General features: G+C 36.1%; 1 protein-coding gene across 1 annotated transcript in view; it reads left to right on the top strand.

The window, feature by feature from the left end:
* NRAP (nebulin related anchoring protein) overlaps nucleotides 1-22,312 on the top strand; it is a 49,572-nt gene that overhangs the window by 5,765 nt on the left and 21,495 nt on the right. Inside the window, exons 6-24 of the mRNA XM_084526248.1 lie at nucleotides 186-293; nucleotides 1,094-1,198; nucleotides 1,818-1,925; nucleotides 3,018-3,122; nucleotides 5,505-5,609; nucleotides 6,644-6,760; nucleotides 8,486-8,590; nucleotides 9,594-9,701; nucleotides 10,409-10,513; nucleotides 12,382-12,480; nucleotides 12,981-13,085; nucleotides 14,543-14,650; nucleotides 15,577-15,678; nucleotides 16,181-16,378; nucleotides 16,604-16,708; nucleotides 18,921-19,019; nucleotides 20,642-20,746; nucleotides 20,896-21,003; nucleotides 21,639-21,950. Coding sequence (XP_084382374.1) covers nucleotides 186-293; nucleotides 1,094-1,198; nucleotides 1,818-1,925; nucleotides 3,018-3,122; nucleotides 5,505-5,609; nucleotides 6,644-6,760; nucleotides 8,486-8,590; nucleotides 9,594-9,701; nucleotides 10,409-10,513; nucleotides 12,382-12,480; nucleotides 12,981-13,085; nucleotides 14,543-14,650; nucleotides 15,577-15,678; nucleotides 16,181-16,378; nucleotides 16,604-16,708; nucleotides 18,921-19,019; nucleotides 20,642-20,746; nucleotides 20,896-21,003; nucleotides 21,639-21,950 — 2,307 coding nt within the window. The remainder of the gene's footprint in view (nucleotides 1-185; nucleotides 294-1,093; nucleotides 1,199-1,817; nucleotides 1,926-3,017; nucleotides 3,123-5,504; nucleotides 5,610-6,643; nucleotides 6,761-8,485; nucleotides 8,591-9,593; nucleotides 9,702-10,408; nucleotides 10,514-12,381; nucleotides 12,481-12,980; nucleotides 13,086-14,542; nucleotides 14,651-15,576; nucleotides 15,679-16,180; nucleotides 16,379-16,603; nucleotides 16,709-18,920; nucleotides 19,020-20,641; nucleotides 20,747-20,895; nucleotides 21,004-21,638; nucleotides 21,951-22,312) is intronic.

Below are 22,312 nucleotides of genomic sequence, written 5' to 3'. Positions count from 1 at the left end.
ATCAATGGGGAATATTTTCTTTTGTATGTAGGAAATATTTCTACCTAACAAACTTATATGGTATAAGCTCTTTAATTCGTCTACTTTTAAAAAAAGTTATGCATATATTTGGGAAACAGAGGAATCACATTAAACTACAGTGGGTTCTTTTGTAACAACAAAACCCAGAAATGTTAATTTTCCAGTTCCAATATACAGAAGAATATGAGCCACGGAGAGGCAAAGGCAGCTTTCCTGCTATGATCACTCCAGGTTACCAGGTTGCTAAGAGAGCTACTCAACTAAGCAGTAATGTAAGTGTTATTTTTAAAAAATTGTATATTAGACATCCTGAAGGTGGAGAATTCTGGGTTTAGGCAATTCCCTTTAGACAGTAGGTTCTATGTTGAACCTCCAAAGTGAGAAAACTGGAACATGATGCAAGAAGCACAATTAGCAAACTACTTGTTTTGAAACACAATCATATAGGATAAATGACAGTAGTCATTTTCTGAAAGATGAAACAACAATATTACAACCTGAATAAGATCATGAATCTCTCTATAATGTTTACTTCATTACTTTAATTTTCATTTGATGGCTTAATTAGTCTTTTTTTAATTTATATGTGTGTATATATATATATATATTATTTTTTACATCTTCTGATCTCTCCCACTCTCTTGATTATATGAAATTAAATAGCAGTAACATTAAACTTAATTAATTTACAAGCTACTTTAAACCATATATGCACACAAAATTGTCTCTCTATAAAAATAACAGTTCAACTGAACAAGATCAAGTAAAAATTAATCCTGTACAAATGGCTTTAAAGTATCACATTTTTTTTCTACAACACTGTCTGCATTGTTGCTGCAGTATGATCTTAGTACTTCGGGCTGTTGGAATATTTTAATCAAATGCATGGCTCACATAAATATCCTGCATTCACTTTAAGGAAATTGAGACTTAAGTATGGCAATAGCTTCAGCCAACAGTGGGAAATGTCATGTCTGCTGTTGCTCATTTTCTCTTGAAGCTTTCTTAGAGAAAACAGATATTTGCTACTTATTGTTTGTAATATGTATTTTACATATGTTTTCTCCCCCAGGTAGAATATAAGCGGGGACATGAAGAGAGAGTTTCAAAGTTCACCTCTGTTGTAGATACTCCAGATATACTTCATGCAAAAGTTGCAGGACAGCTTTCAAGTGATGTAAGTGAAGCAACAGAAAATAGGTTGACCCTTTTTTTGTCTGTGAAAGTGAAATTTTGGACATCTATACATCACTGGCAAATATAAACATAAGCAAAATTTAGTACTAAAAATGTACTTATCTTAAAATACGCTCGATACATTTCACCATTAAGTGTTTAGTGAAGATATAGAAGATGTAAAGACCATGTTCATTTCTAGGCTGTTACAGGACTAGCTGGCTGTCAGAGCTGACGGCAGAGAACCAGTCTGCTCTATATCCAGCAATCGGGTGCCATGCAAGTTGAAGAAGGAAACTGTCTGACTAATATAATTAGAGTAGGCATCTCACAGACAATTTTAGTGTTTTCCTGAAACAACTGTGATCAGTCCTACACACTGAATGAGACACAGAGGTTCTGCAGAAGATATATGATCACATAGTTAAAGACTACCTTGTAAAACATGCACACAAAGGGGTTAGATCCAGACTGTGTGGTTCATCTTCCTTTTGGCAGTTGACAGACATTGAATGCCTGACTTTGCAACTTTAAGGATTGATTATGTGTGTAATCAAGATACATTTGTCTGATCTAATTGCTTCTGAGCTGTCTTGTTTCTTTTCTTGTTCTTTTTACAGCTGAAATACACTGAAGACTTTGAAGAACGGAGAGGGAAAGGCAGCTTTCCTGCTATGATCACTCCAGCTTATCAAATTGCCAAGAGAGCAAATGAATTAGCCAGTGATGTAAGTGTCCAAAGCAAAGTCTCTTTTTGGAAAGAAGAAAATAAATTCTCTCACAAATTTTGGATTAGAATGTTTACTGGCAGAATTTTCATTATCCCGGTGGACTTACAGCAGCAGTACATGTTATAAACAGATTTTCAAGTGATTTTCCATTGAAGGAAGAAAGTTGATTTTTAGGCAGAAAGAGATAACTTGGCATTTTATTTGTGAATAAACACTGTGGATTTTTGTGACTAAAATTAATTGTGTTTTCTCACTGGAGAGTGAAAGTAAAGCTCTTTTAACTGGAGAAAATAACATATTGTGATAACTCAGTGGAAGTGAATTTAAAACATTATTAAGAGTCACCAAGGAGAATCAGAAGAGATCTATAATTTTGAAGGCAAAAGCAATTTACTAAGGAACTTATTTTAAAATATTTAAATGCTTTTGTTTGCTTTTGATCTGTGCAAGACCCCTTTTTTTTTTTTCAGCAAAGACATACATTGATTAAAATATGATATCAGATTATAGGTAGTACTTCAGCAATAGTGCTGCAACTCTTGGTCCAAATTTTCAGGTTGATTTCGTACAATTTCCTTGATCACTGGTGAGATCACTATATGTCAGAAACATGTAACTTTATTAATGGCATGCATGTGACCTTGTGGCAGATTAGGTAGGAAGAAGTGCTCTGTGGTAACCATGAATTTATATTACGATGATTTCTTTTTTTTTTTTTTTTTTTTTTTTTAACCTGCTGCAACATCAGGGATTAGCCACTGACAATCAGAGGTTACTGAATACACTGAACTAATGGTATGGGTTAAAATGGCAATTTCCACTTTGCTAGCATATTAAAAAGTACACCACTATTTTTGTTTTTATATCTTCAAATAGCATATTTGACTGCGTAGATTGGTGGCAATGGGACTTTTAACAATATTTTATCAACATGTGTGTGCCATTTCTGCTGTTTTTTTTTTTTGGCTTGTTGTTGTTGCCTGCATTTACTGTTGTTTTTTTTTAATCTGCATTTTTTTTTGTTGTTGTTATCAGCATCTGTGTACCAGACTAAACTCATCCAGATGATTCTTTTCATTTTCTTTTTAGGTGAAGTATCATCAACAATATGAAAATGAGATCAAGGGAAAAGCAAGCCATACAGCTGGAACAGATGTTAATTTTGCAAGAGAAAACGTAGATCAATATGGCCAGGTATGCATCATCCAGGAGATTCCATGCTGTTGTTGATCATTACTATGGCCGATTGCTCAAGACTTTAGAAATGGCAGTGGGACCCATTTTCCCTTTGCTCTCCTGTATAAGAAAGCAAGGTCTCAAAGGAAAAGATGATTGCAGTAACATCATGCTATGAATGTGCAATATATTTGGCATTGACTTAAAATATGGGACTGCAAGGTGCATGGTACGTAAGGTATTGGGGTTACGGTAGGGTAAGGCAAGACTTGCTGTGGCAAATTTTATCTGTGTCCATGTATGCACTGGACATTTCTATCATGATGTTTTTATGTATCACACTGAAATATGTTTACATGTGGAAACATTCCCATGCTGTTAGAAAGTAAATGAAAGAAAATGTAAAATCAGCTAGGAGAAAATGTGAAAGTGTCATGAAGTGATAGAAGATTAGGAGGTAGTTAAGCATGTTTTCCCTGCCAATATTTTGAGAAATCTTTGAGATAAGCTTTGCAGTTCTGAATATGCGCAAGTGGCACCAAAGGTCGTACAAGTGCTTAGTTTTTGGCTCTTCTACAAAAGTGGTACTGTAAGCCTGACAAATTGTAGTTCTATATATGTGGAATCAAATAGGCTTAATTTCTGTTTTGGTCTGTGGCATTCTTCTTGGTTTTGTTTCATTTTTTAAGGGAATATAATTATTTTTGTGGTCTCCCAAAAATCATCCAAAGTTCTATCCCAGTTAAGTTAGGCTTGTTCCAGGAAAATAGTACAGCTAAAATAGAACTGAATAGGAAAAGGGATTTGAAAAGAATTGAATAGTGTTTTTGTATAAACAAAACAATGTGGTTAGTTTAGGTTTGTCACCCTAATTCCTCATGAAACCCATATCCTTTGGAGAAATTAAGGAACAAGAAATGCATTGTTCTAAGACATTTGGGAGTTTATTCACTGCCTCTATCCGAACCTACATCTTGTGTGAAAAGCAAACCATACTTAAAGAATACGAGTTTAGGATATGTAGCAATCGAGCCTTCAATTAGTTTCTATCTTTTGAGCTACTACAAGTTTTAGCAAGAATAAACAAATAAAATGAGTTTGAAAAAGTGCTAATTGCATCTTCAAGCATTGGAATGCTTCTATCTTTAGAATTAATTTAAGTCTTTTTTCTTTGAAAGTATCTTTGAAACTTCAGTCACAGACTTCAAATTTAATTTGAGTTTTAATCTTCATAGGTTGGATTCTGATATTTTTATTCAAATAAAAGAGAGCCACTGAAATTAATGGATCTTTCCGAATGAAGTGTGATTTAATATGGGTACAGGGATTAGAATTCTAGCTTTCAAGATCATGAGAGTACATCATATGTTATATATATATATATATATATATATATGTATATATGTACGTTTTTAACTGTATATATTTTGTATTATTTTGTATTGGGAAATCACAAGAGAGATCCCTAAATACTTATAGTAATTTCTATCTATGCTGTACTCTCTATGACATTTTTGACGTATCACACTGTATTTTTCACTTAAGGTGGCTATTGCTACAAAAGAATTGCAAAAAATTACAGAGAAGATACAGTGCATTATACCTTACTTGTATATTTGCCATATTCTTTCCAGATCTGGAAAACTTTGGGGTCGTTATTGTGTATTACCATACTAAAAAAGTTCCAGTATTTTGTTATTAAATCTTCAAAAGTCTTTTCAAATGGGCAAACTTATTTATAGTTTTAATAGTATTCAGTCCAGAATATACATATTTTAACTCAAACAGTTTGAATTTTGTTAGTAGCTTGTTTCCTAAGGAGTTTACCACTATTAATATCAAGGCGTTTGTGCTTCATTAATGAATCCCAAAATATATTTTTATTAATAATAAAAATATATTACTACATTAGAAATACATTATGTTTTGGTCAGTTATGATGTGAGGAATGGCCATGATGTGATCAAGAGACATCTATCAGATCCCCACCCTAAATTTGAAAAGGTTAAGCAAATCTTCTGGCTTCTTTTGCCATTTGATATTCTTTTAGTTTTTTAGGCAAGCATATATTTACAAAGACAGGGGCTAGCAGATATCATCTCTATAAGAGTTAGGGTAAAATTAGAAGAATGTGTGTCATTGTACACTTGAATGTCATATTGAACCTTAGGTAATTGCTACTTTTTTTTTTTTTTTTAGTGCACCACAGTTAATTTTACAGGCACAGTTGATTTAAAAGGTGATTTTATTCTTAAAGTTGGTCATTTTATTCTCTTTTTTGTTTAAAAGAAAAAAAAAAGTAATGAACTTTTCTGCTAACAAGGACTATCATGTTTTGTCAAATAACTCATGACCCCACCTGCTCATGCATGATGAGTAAACACCTTGAATTTTCTTCAGGATTATATGGATGAATATGAAGAACGCAGAGGGAAAGGAAGCTTTCCTGCTATGATCACTCCAGCTTATCAAAATGCCAAGAAAGCAAATGAATTGGCAAGTGATGTAAGTGTGAAACCTGAATCAATACAATTCATAAACAATTAAAAACATCAGTTTGTTAGAGCAGTGCCTAGAAGGAAAATGCTAAAATTACACTTGAGAAGTAAACAACAATGACATTTCACTGCATTGCTGGGAACTGGGTGGCTCAGGGGATTAATAATATCCATTAATAGAAGGGGACACAGCTCCAGCTTGCATGAGGGAGGAGGTGGATGTAGCAACTAATGGGGATCCCTACTGTTAGGTTAACCCTCCTGGCAAATCTGCACCTGTATTATTAATGAAACCTTCAACTGCCTTAATCATCCTCTGGACTACTGTGGTATTCCCAGTAGTGAATAAATGGGGGATGAATGAGCTGAACTGGTTTTGATATTTTGATGTGTATCATGCCTCTAGCGCAAAGCAAGTCATACGGAGGGAAAGAAACTGTAGAGTGTGACATTGTCACCTCATAAGACTGAGCTGATTTCTAGGCTGGTGATTTTTAGTTTTGGGTAGTGGTAAGCTGAAGAGTTGGCAAAAAAGGTGGTGATGTGTGATTCTTGCCATGCAGCCCATTGATTAAAGAGCTTCAGTCCTGCTTAAGGAGGCTATTTGTAGCAGTGACAAAAATGAGGTCACTACCCTGTGGCTGATGTGAAAAGTTCCTGTTAGTGACAAACTTTGTAGTGTGGACACCTGTCCCCTCTGGGTCTATCTGAGCTGATGGGCTCAATCTGTTTTTTGAGGAGTTAACTGGCAGTTGAGTCTTTCAGCTTGCACTGGGGTGGACCAGACACTAGCAGTAAACTAAAGTGAATGAATGTTACTTGAGTTTATGATTGAGAGAATATAAAAACCCTGATACCTTCTGTGACCAGATCCCCTATGAAGATACCCAGATACGCTGTGTTAATTTTCGTAACTTCATAAATTCTATTTTATTATCAGAGTAGAAATAAGACAAGTGTTATCCCAGCTAATAAAGTCTGTCTAAATAGCAATGGTGAAAATGTAGACATCTATTTTATAATTTTTCTTACTTTTTTCAGATAAAATACAAGAAAGATCTTTCCAAGATGAAAGGTGCAGCACACTTCCACTCTCTAACAGCTGAAGACAACCTAGTCCTTAAACAAGCCCAAAGTGCTAACAAGCTTGTCAGTGAGGTAAGGAGTTGAATTGATCTATGAACTGGTGTGAGACATAGCTCACAGCATACAAACACTTGTGTCTGATGGATAAGGACTACAGGTGTAAAAAGCTGCTGGTTTTATTGCCTCTTACTTAACAAAAATGGTCTGTGTTTAGCACAGTAGCTGCAGAATAAGGTGCAAGAACAGATCTCCAAGTGCTATTATCTGGCCCTGCCCATGATGGTGAATTATACCAGGAGATCACTTCTAATTCTGGTCATGTGGAGAATAGAAATCTAAGAAAACTCTGGACAGTGCTCTTAATGTGCTGTGAGGTTATAGACATAAATGCTTAAGGATGACTTGGCAGTATATATTACAGTGTTTCAAAGAAGGTTCTAATGATAATTAAAAAATAATACCAACAGAGCCAAAATTTGTACCCTTCTGTTAATGCAGATTTCTGTTTTCTTCCATGATGTAAAAGACTGACTTACTCATAATACATTCTTCTTCTACTTGGCAAAGGAAGATTGCTAGGGAACTCTCAGTAGATCCTGAATTGTTAATTTATTTATATTGTCATATCAGCTATAAAGCTATTAATAAATGTGAGTTTCTAGAGCTTCCCCATGGCAGTTTAAAAACTTATACTCTTGAGATGTCAAAGAATAAAACCTTCAATAATGAAAAACCCCTGGAAGTAGAACTGGAAGGGGCCTCCTGGGCCAGTGATTCCTGACTTCTGCTGTTTTGGCACAGTATTGTATAATCCTTTTCTTTTAATTTCTAGCCTGCCTTTCTATTCCTGTCCATTTTATTACTGTTGTGTTTTGTGCCAACATTGCCCTTTAGTTCAAAAAGTTCGCCCCCCTACATGATTACCTTGCTGAGATGTTTACAGACAGATATTTTCTTTCTGCCTTCCTCTTCCCAGACTAAGCACAACAAATTCTTCTCTCATAGTCTTTCACTGCAGCTGTTACAGGCTGAGTGCACGTTCCTTAAACAGGAATGACTGTAAGAGTACGTAAGTTCCTGATGAGGTCTTGCTGGAACATGGTACATAGCACACGCACTTCCCAGTGCCTGCTGAAAAATCTCTCCTTGCTCCTGCCTTGGGCTTTTTAATGGCTGAATTACTTTGGCATCTTGCCATTTTCCTGTGATCAGCCTACATATGAACAGTTTTCTCATTCTCAGCCTTTCCAGGTGATGAGTTCTTATAGTTGATTTTTTTTTCTGTGGCTAGTCCATATGTATGTTAACCACTGCACTGCTGAATTTAGTCCCATTTCTATTGCTCCCGTTTTTAAGTCCTTTTAATATGCTGCTGAACATTCCTACTTTGGAGCAAAGGAACTTAATGAAAATATTAATCCAGTTATCTTTAAAATCACTGAAGAATTATTCTAATAAATTTCCTCCTGTTCAGTCCTTCCTATTGAAAAACAAACACTTTTTTTTGCTTTCATTTGGTTCACACCCACCTTAAAATCCCATCTGATACCTGTTTTTGCTGATGTTTTTCCACATGGCACAGTCTCATACTCTTTGCTGAGGTTCAAGTGAATAAAAGTGTTTGCCTATAGAATGAGAGCTGAGTTATATGAAATTCATCTTCAGAATAATTTTCATTGTATGTCATCTGATAAGAGACGTATCAAAATGTCTGAACAGTGGGCCTGGCTAATAAAGGGTGTGGAGGAACTTGATAGAGCAAGTTAACATGTTAAGTTGTGTGTTTTTGTCACCAAGGTGGAGTATAAGAAGGGTCTTGGAAACAATAGTGGCTACAGCATTAACTACTGTGATACTCCCCAATTCAAGAACGTGAGCAAGATCTCAAAATACACCAGTGATGTAAGTTTTCAGTGCCTCCTGTGGTCTGTTTAAAGCTTACCCTGGTAGCTGCTAGAATTGTAAGTCATCTATGTACGTGTTTCAGAAAAGTGTGCTCTAGGAATGATTATAGCTGATTTGTCTCTTAGGCTAAATAACCCCAGCTTCCTCAGCCTCTCTTCAATGGGGAGGTATTCCCTCTGATCATCTTCATGGCTCTCCCCTGGACCTGATCTAACAGATCCATGTCCTGCTTGCACTGGGAGCCCCAGAGGTGAATGCAGCACTCCAGGCTCACAAGAGCAGAGTAGAGGGGGAGAATCACCCCCTCAGTCTGCTGGCCAGGCGTCCTTTTAATGCAGCCCAGGATATTTTCCAGGCTCCAAGCACACATTGCTGGCTCATGTTGAGTTTTTCGTTTTCCATTTCTTGACAGGAAAGGTAGGCAGGAGTTATTTTACCAGAGTTAACGTCAGAGAGGAACACGTTTCATGTGTGAAAGTAATCAATATCAATAGTGATACTGCTTGTATCTCATTATACTGAAATATAACTTTGCTATAAACTGCTTGCTCCTATTGTCTGAAATCCTGGGGAAGTAAATCTTATGTCATACAGATGAGATGGTAAGGTAGTTAATTTATGTTGTTGAATTCCCAGCTTTGGACTTGGTGAAAGCTGCACCCAAACAGACCACTTTTGGTAGATGATTCATTTGTTAATGTGCAAGTCATGCTTCCTTGCAACTTTATTCTATTTCTGATGAAATAACATGCAGCAATGGAGCGTTAAAATATCCTCTTTATGTGTCATCAAGGTGGTCTGAAGAATATATGAATAACATCTTTTAAATTAGGAAATTCACAGTGTTCTAAGCTTTATTTTTTTAAAGTACTGATGTTGTTTGTGAACTTGTGGGTTTTTGTAGTAGTTCAACACTAGTATACTACAGCTGTAATAATTTATTTTTGAGTATTTATGCTTTTTTTTTTTTTTTTTTTTTTTTGTGTGTGTGTGTGTACAGCTTAAATACAGAGAAACCTACCAGAACCAAGTGAAAGGTCATTATATAGGTATTGGTATGGACAAGCGAATGTTACATGCCATGAAAGTTGGCAACTTGGCAAGCAACGTAAGTCTTTTTTAATCATACTTGTAGAGTTGTTACTTTATTAGTATTTTTTCCATAATTAAACTGACAGGAAACTTTAGATCATATTGTACTGAGGATCTGAAGCCTAGATATGTTGGGAAGAGAGGAAATTCTGGAAACCCTTTTACACTGATTTGTACCTCACTGTGTGGGAGAGGCTAAAATAAGCAAATTCAGTGATCTGGCAACATACTGAGCTCCTTCAGTTTTCTTTGACATCAGTAGGATGCTGAAGGTTGCTTGCTACCCTCCCTCAGGGTCAGACCTTTGGTGGAAAAAAAAGCAGTCTTTAATGAAGATTTCTGGATTCCAATTTAATTTACTGGGTTAGTCAAGAAGCTATTTCATTACATACTATTCCTTCAAGTACATTATTTACAAATCTGTAAGAAGCTTGAGAACTAAGTAGAAAGATAAAAGAGATGTGTCATAGGTGGAAGTTAAGTTAATGCTCCCACTGTTGGCACTGGATTAATTGAGGAGCTGAAAAAGAATCAATTAGTGGTTAAACTATGCAAATAATTTCATTTTCTTTGTCACTCACGACATTGAAATTACTTTGTTTCCTGCATTTAATATTAATATTATTGTTTCTCCTTTCCTCTTGACTGATAATTATTCAAACAAATGACAGCCTTAAAAAAAAAAAAAGAATGATTTTTTTTTTTGTTCTCCCTGTGTTTCAGATAGCCTATAAATCTGATTACAAACATGACGGCGTTGACTACAATTACCCAGCTACTCTCACTCCTTCATATCAGACAACAAGGAAGTTGGTCCCTTTGAAAGATGTAAATAATTTTATGTTTTTCTTTTTCCATGCCTTGCATGGCTCATCATCTCTCTGTAGGAGAGATTGTGATGGATTGCATGTGTCAAATGATGATTTAATCATGGAAGTAAACAGCCAGTACTAAAAAAAAAAAAAAGTTAAAGCAAAAAGTGCAAGGGGTTAATAGGACTTGGAGGAATAGAAAGTGCTGCCACCTCCTGCCATTGGAATCAGTTGAGCACAGTAGGGTAAAATGAATTAGTGCTCCCCATCCCTAGTCTGTTAACTTCTCACCATCCTGGACAGCGTCAACAGCAGCATCAAACACTGAAAGGGCGGGGAGACTTAACTAGACTTCTCCCCTTTTTGTGAATTTCCCCAAGACAGGTGTTTGTCTCTGAAGGGGAACTAACTGGCCACATAACCTTCATTATGCCTCTGAGAGAGGTACACACTGTGCTTGGGTTTGAGATTCTGGTGGAACAATGTCAAGAAATTTGTGTACTTCTGTGGCTCTGCAGATAAGTGGAGGAGATCAGACTTTAGAGGATACCATACTTTCACCCCACAAGCAGTAAAGTCTTGATTTATTTTATACAGCATTAGGAACCTAACCTGTGTCTTAAGACCACAGTCACCAGGCATTACTCATGAAAATTGTCAGGAAGAGAGCAACACCTCTACAGGGCATTTCAGACTGGTTAAGGCATAAATAACCATTGAAAACACAAGAAACCAAGGGCAAGATGCCTTACAGATGCCATCAACATTATATGAGATGTATCTGGGCCTCAATATTTCTTCCAAGAAAAGGATGATAGCACAAAGACATAGAATTAAGAGCCCAGACATATTTGAGGAAGTATTTGATAAACTTCAAATATAAGATGTGAAATTGCCTCTTGAGCAATAATTCCAGCTTTCTCTTTGAAAATGTTTTAAAAAGTTAGAGTTCATAGTTTGATTACTTAGTGTGTGAGAGAGTTGTATTCTTAAAGACTTCAAAGTAAGCATGTTAGTTGTCAATAAGCAGAGAAGCCCTGGAACTGTTTCAAATTTGCCCAGAGAAGTTTTGGACACCCCATCCCTGGAAATGTACAAGGCCAAGCTGATGGGGCTTTGAGCAGCCTGGTCAGGTGGGAGGTGCACATGGCAGGGGGCTGGAATTGGATGTTCTTTAAGGTCCCTTCCAACCCAAACCATTCAATGATTTTATGATTCCATGATTCTATAGAATGGTTTCGTGAAGCACTAAAGCCTTAAGCAGCAACAGGTTTGAAAGAAAGCTTCTCCATGATGTGTTATCTTCCATAATTTGGGGCTTCAATATGTTTCTTTTTATAGCCTATTATTGCTGCTACCATGTTAATGTGTTAGGAATTTTGTGGGCTCCAATCTACAAAACTCTTACCACATATGGAACTTCTGTGATTACTGAGTTTTAATCTAATAATTAAATACAACGCATAAGAGAGTTCATTTGCTCTGTACAGAGTTGCACTGGACAGACCTCTTTATAAAGGAAAATTATAACTGTCAATTAGGATAGTCTGATAAAGATAAAAATAGTCTGAATGAGGGTTAGAGATGTCAGTTTTATAGAAATGCTTTGAGAAACCAGCTGAAACTGCACCTTTTTTATGAATTTGTGGTTTTGAGGGAAAGGGCTTATAAGTTAAGTTCATTTTCAAAGTGGAATAAAAATTGTGAAGTTTTCAGATCCTGAAGTACAGATCTCATCCAAGAGATCCTGACATTTGTCCCCGTCTCAACTTATTATGGTTTAAGTTATGAAAACTAGCTAACAAAATTTTGTCTACTTAATCTCTCATTTTCCAGTCTGAACACTTCTTCCTTTATTAATTTTATTTATTTATTTTAATTTAGGTAAACTACAGGCAAAGCATAGACAAGCTGAAGTACAGCTCTGTTGCCAGTACTCCGCAAATTGCTCAAGCCAAAATAAATGCGCAGCAGCTCAGTGATGTAAGTTCTGTCAACGTTGGCCAAGTTTTTTATTAGAATTATAAGATAACTTTATTTCACAGTGTTTGTAGCACTTAAGTGTTTTATTTTTGACAGACAACCAGCAGATTTACAAATAAAACAAGAATACAAAATGAATGAAATTACTTCAAAAAATGTAGCAAACAATACCAGTAAATACAGTATTGTCTTCCATTTTTAACAATTGTATTAGTGTGCTTTGTTAGGGATTTATCTTATGTGCATTTTTTAAATCAGATATTTGCTGCTTATAAACAATCAATAATGATTCTATTTATAGAATAACTATTCTAATTCCTAGTACCCAGATGAAAGTCATAATTTGCTTTTCATCCCCAATATATTTGTCAGCCATAACTTTCGCTATCCTATGGCACCAATAACCTAAAATTCAACAGTAGTCAGTCAGAGTAACAGGTATATCATTTAGTAAGTTGAAAATAACTGAGTTTGGTTTTGATTTTTTCAATTTATGACAGTTGAACTACCGAGCCCAGTATGAGAAGACAAAAACAAATTACACTCTACCTCAGGACGTACCTCAGCTAGTCAAGGCGAAAGCCAATGCTGAGCTATACAGTGAGGTAAGTCAAATGATGTGGAAATACTTGTATTAGCGATGTCATTAAAAGGGAGAAACGAATGTAAAGATGATGACACTGTTTCTGGAAACATTTAGCATTTACAGTCTATCTTTACTAAACAGCATGAGATATAGGAACCAGAAGAGAGAGGGATGCAACTTCAAGTACATTGAAACTGACAGACTTTTTTTTTTTTCCAATGATTTGAATTTGTTTAATAAATCAGTGATCACTTCACAAAATTAGCTGCTTCTGTGGTGGTATTCATATGAAAAAAAACTATATTTATTTCAGTTCTAATAACTCAAAGGAAGTTTTTACAATGGAAATGAAGTCCGTGCAATGAGTCACGGTGACTTCATTGAACTTCAGTCAAGCCCACTGTTGCTACCATTCTTAATTCACTACAATATATAGAGATTTACTTAGTTACCTGGATGTTAAAATAAAAAGTTTACAGGAAGGTCTTAACCTCTATTTAAATTGTTAAGTAATTATCAGACCTGCATTGTAGATAATTTTGTGGGGGAAAAAGCCCAATAGATGACCAAATACAAAAACAGAAAGAAAAAAAATAAAACAACAACAACAAAAACCTCCAAATATATTACTGGTGTGACTTATCTTTGAGCCAGCTTAATAATTTTTTGTGTTTTGAGTTGGCATTGCTGCAAGTTTTTCATGCCATATTCGTATATTTTATTCTACGCCTAAGTTATATTTGAGTTGCATTTTTGCTGTGGAGAAACACTCTTTGTGTCTATAATGTGTTGGGATGGATGCTCAGCATTAGATATGATCTAAAATGTGAAAAACAAACAAACAAACAAAAAAACCAACAACCAAACAAACAGCTACATCCAGAAATCAGGGGTTCATGGATGTAGGTGTATGCACGCAAGCATACTTGATTCTGATCTAATGGAATTTAAAGTGGAACCTTGAAAAAGAGTTTAAACAACTAGTGCTTTAGGTTCCATTAACTTTCAGAAGTTGAACATGATTTTCACATCACTAGCTCTAGTTTGGCAGTATGATGGGGGAAGAAAAATCCTGAAACGTGTAGTGTGATGTCTGAAACCTGTAGTGGTAACAGCACGAGCTGTTCTTCCCTAGAGATCAGCTGCTATTAATCTACAGTATTTGCATATTTAGACAAAACCACAGACACTTTTGGAAACCTTTCCCTCCTCCATGCCAAGAAAAAAAGAGCTATGCATGCAAACCTGGTGCAAGTTATGGGATTTAAAATGACTTTAAACTGCGAGAATAAAGCTCTTGATTCAATCCTAGCCAATTAATTAACAGAAAATGATAACAAACGGTGATTTAATAATGTTCTAGTTTGTGGGCAGAGAGTATTTATACTTGTGTTTTGCTCTTAATCATTCTCATGCTCATTTGAAGATCTTGTGTGTTCGTGTGTTAGTAACATGTTGCTGTCTTTCCTTTCTCAGGTTAAGTACAAAGAAGGCTGGGAGAAGAGTAAGGGCCAGGGCTTTGAAATGAAACTTGATTCTCTGCCTTTACTTGCTGCAAAAGCTTCAAGGGATCTTGCCAGTGATGTAGGTTACATTTAATTACCTAGGAATTATTCTTTACATAAGTTGCTGTAGCACAGGGAAATAAAGCTTAGCTCACTTCATCTGGATGTTTAAGCCCTGCATTCGTCTGTCATGCATTCATCTTTCTTAAAGGCAGATGAACAGCTGGAAACTTTCTCAGACTGCTATGAAAAATCACTCTGAAATTATTATTTTTTTTAATACTTGTGTGGATGGAAGCAAGGTTTGCAGAAAGACAATGGCTCAATCCTCCCATAGTAAAATTCAGTGTTTTGAATTATTTTTAGCTTCAAAATTGCTGTTATTGTCCACTGCAAAGGGACTGCATGTTTCTTTAGTCAGTTTCTTTAACACAAACACATGCATAGTAAAAATACATATATCCAAACTAACTGTTTTTAAACGACTTATCTCACAATTCTTAACCCCTGGAGAGGTAGAAAAAGAAGAAACTTTGCCTGTAGTTGGAAAGTGTTCAGCAATGAAGATGATTCAGAAATCTCTTAAGAATGGGATAGAATACAAGAGTTTTTTTTTTCTCACTCAGCTGCTCTCCCACCTCATTAAGAAAATCAAGTCTTGGATTTCTTGCTTGATTTTTATATGATTTATTTATTTATTTATTTATTTATTTTACAATTTGGTTGAAGAATCAGATAATTCAGCTATTCAGAAGACTTAGTCTGTAAGCATATATATCTCAGAGGAGTAAGCCTTAAAGAATAAGGTTAAAGACAACATAAGTAATACCAATCTTGTGCTTTTGGGAATTTCTGAGAAAGTCTGGGAAATGTGAAGTGACAAGATGCAAATCAGACTAAACTCTTCTAAATTTTGACCACCCAAATTGTCAGTGAAAAACATATTGCTGATCTCTGGGGTAAGTGAAAAATGTTCTTTGACTTAAACTATTTTTTTTTTCACAGATTAAGTATAAAGAAGAATATGAGAAAACAAAAGGAAAAGCAATTGGAACCAAAGATTCAAGACTTTTGCACTCTCTGCAGGTGGCCAAGATGAGTAGTGAGGTAAATTATTTATTTCCCTTACTCAAAAGGTGTTTTTCTTAATTATGAATCTTTCAGCAACCAATACCTGACCTACCACTGCTACTGATGTTTAACTATAAGAAGTGGAAGCCTTTGACAGAAACTGTTTTTATTCCTCAGTCTGTTAATCTACAATGATTGCACAATATTTTTGTTCCCCTCGGGAGTTTTGCGTTGATGATGTCCTAATTTCAGAGCAGGAAAATAACATCATCCTATTAAAACCTCAGTATAACCACTTCTACACAGAACTTTCAAGCTGATAAAAATATAGCGTAAAGTAAGATGTACTGTAATAGAGAGTGTGTCTCTAGAGACTGCAAAATTAATTCTGCCAGCTGTTTTATGGATTCCTCATAGGACCTGATTTTAACTTTTTTTTCCCCCTAATCTGAAAGCAAACAAGACTGGGCATTTAAGATAGGCTTGGGTTTTCAATGCAGTGATACAGAAAACTTATTTTCATTCCTTCTGTTTCTAGATTGCCTACAAAAAAGATTTTGAGGAGAGTAAGACCCATTTCCATCTGCCTATGGATATGGTAAACCTGAGGCATGCTAAAAAGGCCCAGGCACTTGCTAGTGACTTGGATTACAGGAAGAGACTCCATGAATACACAGTGGTTCCAGAAGATATGAAAACAAAATGGGCCAAGAAGGCCTATGGACTCCAGAGTGATGTAAGTTGATACGTACTCTGCTTATGTATTACAAGCAATATGGATGTTTATAAACTTTTTTTCAGAATTTGACATTCTTATTTCACGTGGACACTCCTTGATTTGCACTATGACTTTTTAAAATGTCTTCAAAATATTTTTTGAAACTGGCAAGTGTGCACATGTTCACATGCAAACATTGTACCTGTGTCCCCCATGCTAATAAATGTCCTTTTCCCTCAACAGCTTCAATATAGGTCAGACTTGATGTGGATGAAAGGAGTTGGGTGTATCACAGAAGGAAGTCTTAATATACAACATGCCAAAAATGTAGGAGATTTGGTCAGTGAGGTAAGCAGAATGCTCAGCCTTGTCTGTTGTTTGTTTAGAGGCCTATGTATGCTTATTCCACTGCATCATGTGGAATAGATAAGGAACTCCTATTTCAAAAGAAGATAATTTAGATATTCTACAGTTTAGGAGATCCTGGAATCAAGGTTAAAAAACAATTTTCCCATTATATGATTATTGATTTCTGTCAAGATTGTGAAACAAAAGTCTCCATAATTGTGCTTTCATCTATTTTCATTCGTGTACCCATTTTGCAGAGCAGCATGGAAGGGAATCACAATTTCCTACATGATGTGCTACATGTAGTATGTAGAATTCTAAGGAACAGTGCTGAAAAATTAGATATTTGACAGCTGTGTTTGAAAATTTTCTTGCCCTTCAGCAAATAGGGGCTGTGATTTTGCCGGCAGTTTCAACTTTTGCTACTTTTCATCACTTTCCCTTGACTAATTCATGGTTCTACACTGCCATTAACCTTATGGAAGTTCACTTCCTCAGCTGCTTAGCTATGGTTGAGTTGTTTCACTAGTGCTGGGGAAACTAGAGGATAGAAGGACGAATAAATTAGGGGAAGTTTGACAAGAAGGTTAAAATCCCACTTAGTGCTGGAGGTAGGAACGGAAGCCAGTTAGTTACTGGAGATCACACTCTCTGATACCTTGGGTCTCTGACATCCTCTCACTGCTACTGTAAAGGTAAAAAAAATACATCTTAGAAACAAAAGAAGAGCAGCAACTCTCAGATCCAGTGTCTTGCTAGAGATAGACTGACATCTGCTGCTGTGGTGTGCTGTAGTAATAATCACTTCCACAAATACTTAATCCATAATGATCTGCTTTTTCATTTCAGTGCTGTGTAAGGCCAAGAGATGGCTGGCAGTCATTTAAACTGGAGACTGGTGGATATTTTTTAGAGATCTCTTACCTGGCATTTTGTCATTTCTTTGCAGAATGTCACTACATTGTGTTCCATGATACGTGACAAAACATGCTAGTTTTAATCTGCCTCCCTCCTTTCCAGGTTCCTAAAACAAAGTGATGAGCACCTCTTTGAAGTTCTGCATGCTTTTTTAACTTCTGTTTTGTGTTCCCCTAGAAAAGTCACAGTATAAACTGATCTGTTCACCCATCAGTTCAAACAGAAGGATTTCTCTCCTGAAACGCCAGATAATGAAAAAATGCAATTAAACCTCCCCTAGGTGGAAGCCCCACCTCATTGTGGAATTGTTAGTATAGGAATTTGACTAAAGTATGCCAAAGTGTTTGCCTGGTCTCCCCTCTTATTCTGTGGTCTTGAAATGACATGCTGAATTTCCATGCACTGTCTTGAAGATGGATAGAAGTGCTTAGCTTGCTCTGAAATGAGTGATGCAGAGGCATGGATAAAAACAGGCCTGATCCAAGGTCTGATGAAGTTAACGGAGGTTTTCCTCTTTCTTTAGTGTGTTTCAGATATAAAATAAAATAAAATGGGATAGAAGTAAGGGAAGTCTTATTTAGCAAGCTAGAAATATTAGTCTGTATGCAAGTTTGTCTATGCAAGTAGATTTAATTTAAGCTCTGCTACCAGAGGATGAATGGAGCAGGATGTTTTTTTCCATATCCAAGACCAGAGCCTTGTGGTGGGCTATCATAGTGGGCTCTCAGCTGATGGCGCGGAAGATTTTGAATTACAATTAATTTCAAGACACTGAAATTTCCCATCCTAATTTAAATAATAAATTACAAATGTCTTGATAACTGAAAAATAGCTCAAATGTTCTGTGATTTGAACATCACATGCCTATGTTTGAGAAGTCTCATGTAGGAAAATAAGATAGTAATATTGACTGTGTAGATCACAGGCTCTCATGGGCCCTGACTTCAGACAGCCAGTTTGTGAAGAGCACTTTTTAGTCTGATTGCAGCCAAGATCTTGTAAGATATGTGGCGAATATCTCTGCCACCAAAGATTATCTATGCTTGTAGTGTCAGCAGCAGTGCATTTGGCATGCTCTCACACTAACCTCCTTGCCACTGTGGTCTTCTTAGCAGGAGATGCTAAAAGAATATATTTTTGGAAGCTTTTTTTGATGATACTTATGCTAAAAATGCCTTGGGAATTGATAGCAGACTTCTGGTTCTCTCGGTCATATGCTTTTTGAAAACACTGAATTTTGTGGGAAGGTAAATGTTACAGCAACTTTTGTGTAACCTGCTTTAATTTGATCTAGAAAAAATACAGACAGAAGGTTGATGCACTGAAGTTCACCAGTGTGGCGGACAGTTCTCAGATCAAACATGCCAAGAAAAGCCAGGAACTGCAAAGTGATGTAAGTCCTTGACTGAAATCTTTTCTTTGCAAGTAGTTTCTCCTAATGTGGTCATTCCTATATATATATACACTGAGATATATACACTGAGGGTGGGGAGAGGAGAGGAAGAAGACCTTGTCATGAAAGCTTTCAATCTGTGAAAGTTCTCGAGATTTATTTCTAAGTGTTTTATTTGTTGATTTAATGAATTCTCTCACTAAATTCTCTGAACTAGAACAACAATAGTCCCCCAAAAAACAACAGGAACAGAAATTTGCAAGTCAGGCTTCTCATAAATTTTGTCAGTGGCCAGAGGAAGAGAGGGGATACTTCTACAAGACAGCTTTGGCAACAAACTTGTGGGTGGTGCAGGCAGGATTCAAGTATGGCTGAAATGTGTTCATGAGTGGTCGCCTGAATATTCCTGGGTCATTAATGTCATCTGCACAGAAATTGGCTATCCATGAGGAAGTAAAAGGCAGAAGTATTCCCAGCTGATCCTTAGGCAGTGCTTCAAAACTAAGTAGACATCAGCACAGAGACTGAGGTACATCCATCCCACGTTCTGTTGCATTTTAATGTGCTCTTCCTTGAACTGAAGATACAGTCGGCTCCATCTACAGTCAGAACTGAAAATACAGGTGTTACATGAACAAAGCATTATTGCATTATTGCCTCATGATGTATTTTTTTTTTTTCTCTGGCAACAACCTTGTTTCCTTTTTTTGTTCCTTTGCATCAAGAAAAACCCGGTTCTTACTTGGATAAGGGCTGTGTGTCTCAAAGATATCACCAGTGTGAATCAGAGGAGAGTGCTGGTCTCCTGACTGCTATTATTTATCTTCTATGTACTGGATAATGCTACCTTTCTGAATATGTGTTGAAGGTGAAATAGTAATGCTGAATTTAGGGCTTTATACTAGGACAACCTTATTTTTTCTTTTTTTTTTTCCTGTGAGATATAAGAAATATAACACTTCATGAAATGGTACATCTTTTCATAGCTTTTCAATAGCTCTGCCAACAGCTTTATGGGGTTCTGAAACAGAGTAGCCAACTTCTCTGTTGAAGTTGCTCTGGGATATAAAATAGAGATGTTTGCTACTTGGATCATAAAAAGACCTTTATATTTTCATTTAAATGCTGGAGTATTATGTCAGCAATTATATTTAGGTCACACTTTTTCTCTGCAGATTGAACTTCTTAGTGTTCATCATTTTGTATCTAAAATTCACTATTTTTATGTCCTATTAAACTCTTTCATTCCACCTAAGAAGTAGCTGCAGTTTAATACTGGATGAAATATATTCTTGCAGACATTTTGTATGGGCTGTGAATTAATGTCGGCTTTATGCCAGTTAAGTAACTAACTTTAGGAAGAAGAATTGAAGTATACTGATATGCATGTTGTTCCGCTGCTTCCCTGAAACTTAACCATAAGTAATTAGGTCAACTTGGCTCTGTGGGTTAGCTTTTAAATTCAGATTTGACAAAAAAAAAAAAAAAAAAAAGTCATGAAGTTGAAGACTAACCAAATAAATTAACCCTAACAAATCCTTGAATATTTGGAGTGTTTCAATCAGTATTTCTTCAAAATTAAACACGGGCCGTTGTTAATCACACTTGCTTTCTGTGGACAGGTTGCCTACAGGTCAGGAAAGGAGCAGTTTCTTCATCAGTACACCATTACAAAAGATGATCCTTTCTTCATCCTCGCCAAAGCAAATGCTGCCAATATCAGTGAGGTATGATCAAGATCAGATCCTGACACATATAGTTAATCATCATGGAGCATATGATAGTCTGATATTACTTTGCAACTTCCACTCTGACTATAAACCAAATAGAATAGATTGATAGCAATAAAAACATGGTGTTATTGTCATCTCTTCAGAAACTGTACAGAAGTAGCTGGGAGAAGCAGAAGAAAAAAGGATTTGTGCTTCGTCTGGATGCTTTGTCATTCTTGACAGCTAAAGCAAAGAGGGATCTGGCAAGTGATGTGAGTATGGACTCCATAAGGGTTCTTTATCCATAGGACAGCTGACAGTCCCGGCTGCTACCAGAGTGTTAGGGATGTGTCACATCTGTCTCAGTGCCCTGAGCCACCCTCCTTGATTCATGCTAAAGAGCAATGGAGGGGTCGTCTGGGTGAATGGTATTCCATAATAATTCAGAAAGCTTGCTCTGAGCAATTCAAAATTATTCCCTACACGCTGACTATATTTTCCTATTTTCATTTTGACTAGAGGGTGAATTTTAGAACTCAAAGTGGGGTTCTCATATGCAACATAGTAACTTAATGCATCTATGGGTGGCCAGAAAATTCCTGAAAGATCCTTTGGACATCAATGTTTAAAGAATATTGGTGGTTGTTTGTTTTTTTTGTTTTCCAAAGATAACCAAAAAGAAAAGATTTCTTAGAGCTTTTTGAGAGCATATAACTATTGAGATAGGGTTTATTCTTGGTAGACAATTACAAATTTCTAAGGTGTTCCAGTTCTATTTTTGCAAATGGACTCCTTGTATTGGGGACCCAGGATGCCACAACACTGATACACCATTGTTTTACTACTAGCAAAGGTGTCAGTTTCGCAACCTAGATCATTTACTCATGGTCTGTTTTCTTCTTCACAGATTAAATATAAGGAAGATTATGAGAAGATGAAGGGTAAGCTGATTGGAGTAAAAGCTGCAGAGGAAGATTCAAAAATGGCTCATTCCCTTCAAATGTCAAAGTTGCAGAGTGATCTGGAGTACAAGAGGGCATTTGAGGACACAAAGAATAAGTTCCACGTCTCTATGGATATGGTTAACCTTGTCCATGCCAAAAAGGCTCAGAATTTGGCTACAGACAAAGGATATAAGACAGCCCTCCATCACTACACTGCATTGCCTACTGACATGAAAGTGGCGTGGGCCAAGTGGGCCTATGGATTGCAAAGTGATGTAAGTCCAGAACTTCTTGTATTTCAACACTTTCATGCAACCACTTCAGATACTTAGGGCTGAGTTTCTTTGGATGTTTATGCTTTTTAATGGCATGACATATTTATGCACTTAATTTTTCAACCATTAAATGGCTAATATTAGGAGCAATTAACAACCACTCCTTTGCTCAAGAGACATATTTAAGGTGTTCAGTGTTTTTGAGAGGAGTTATGATCCTATTTATGATTATAGCTTCTTCAAAGCCTACATTAATAAAACCTTATTAATCACATATGATGTACATTTATTTATTTTACCTAATGTATAGGAAGGTTAAATAACTTATATAAAATGCTGATAAAAGTCCATGTGGAGCCCAT

The sequence above is a fragment of the Aythya ferina genome, assembly GCF_964211825.1.
Source record: "Aythya ferina genome assembly, chromosome: 7".
Classification (NCBI taxonomy): Eukaryota; Metazoa; Chordata; class Aves; order Anseriformes; family Anatidae; genus Aythya; species Aythya ferina.
Note: the sequence above shows the minus strand (reverse complement) of the source record. Positions and strands in the feature narration are given on the sequence as shown.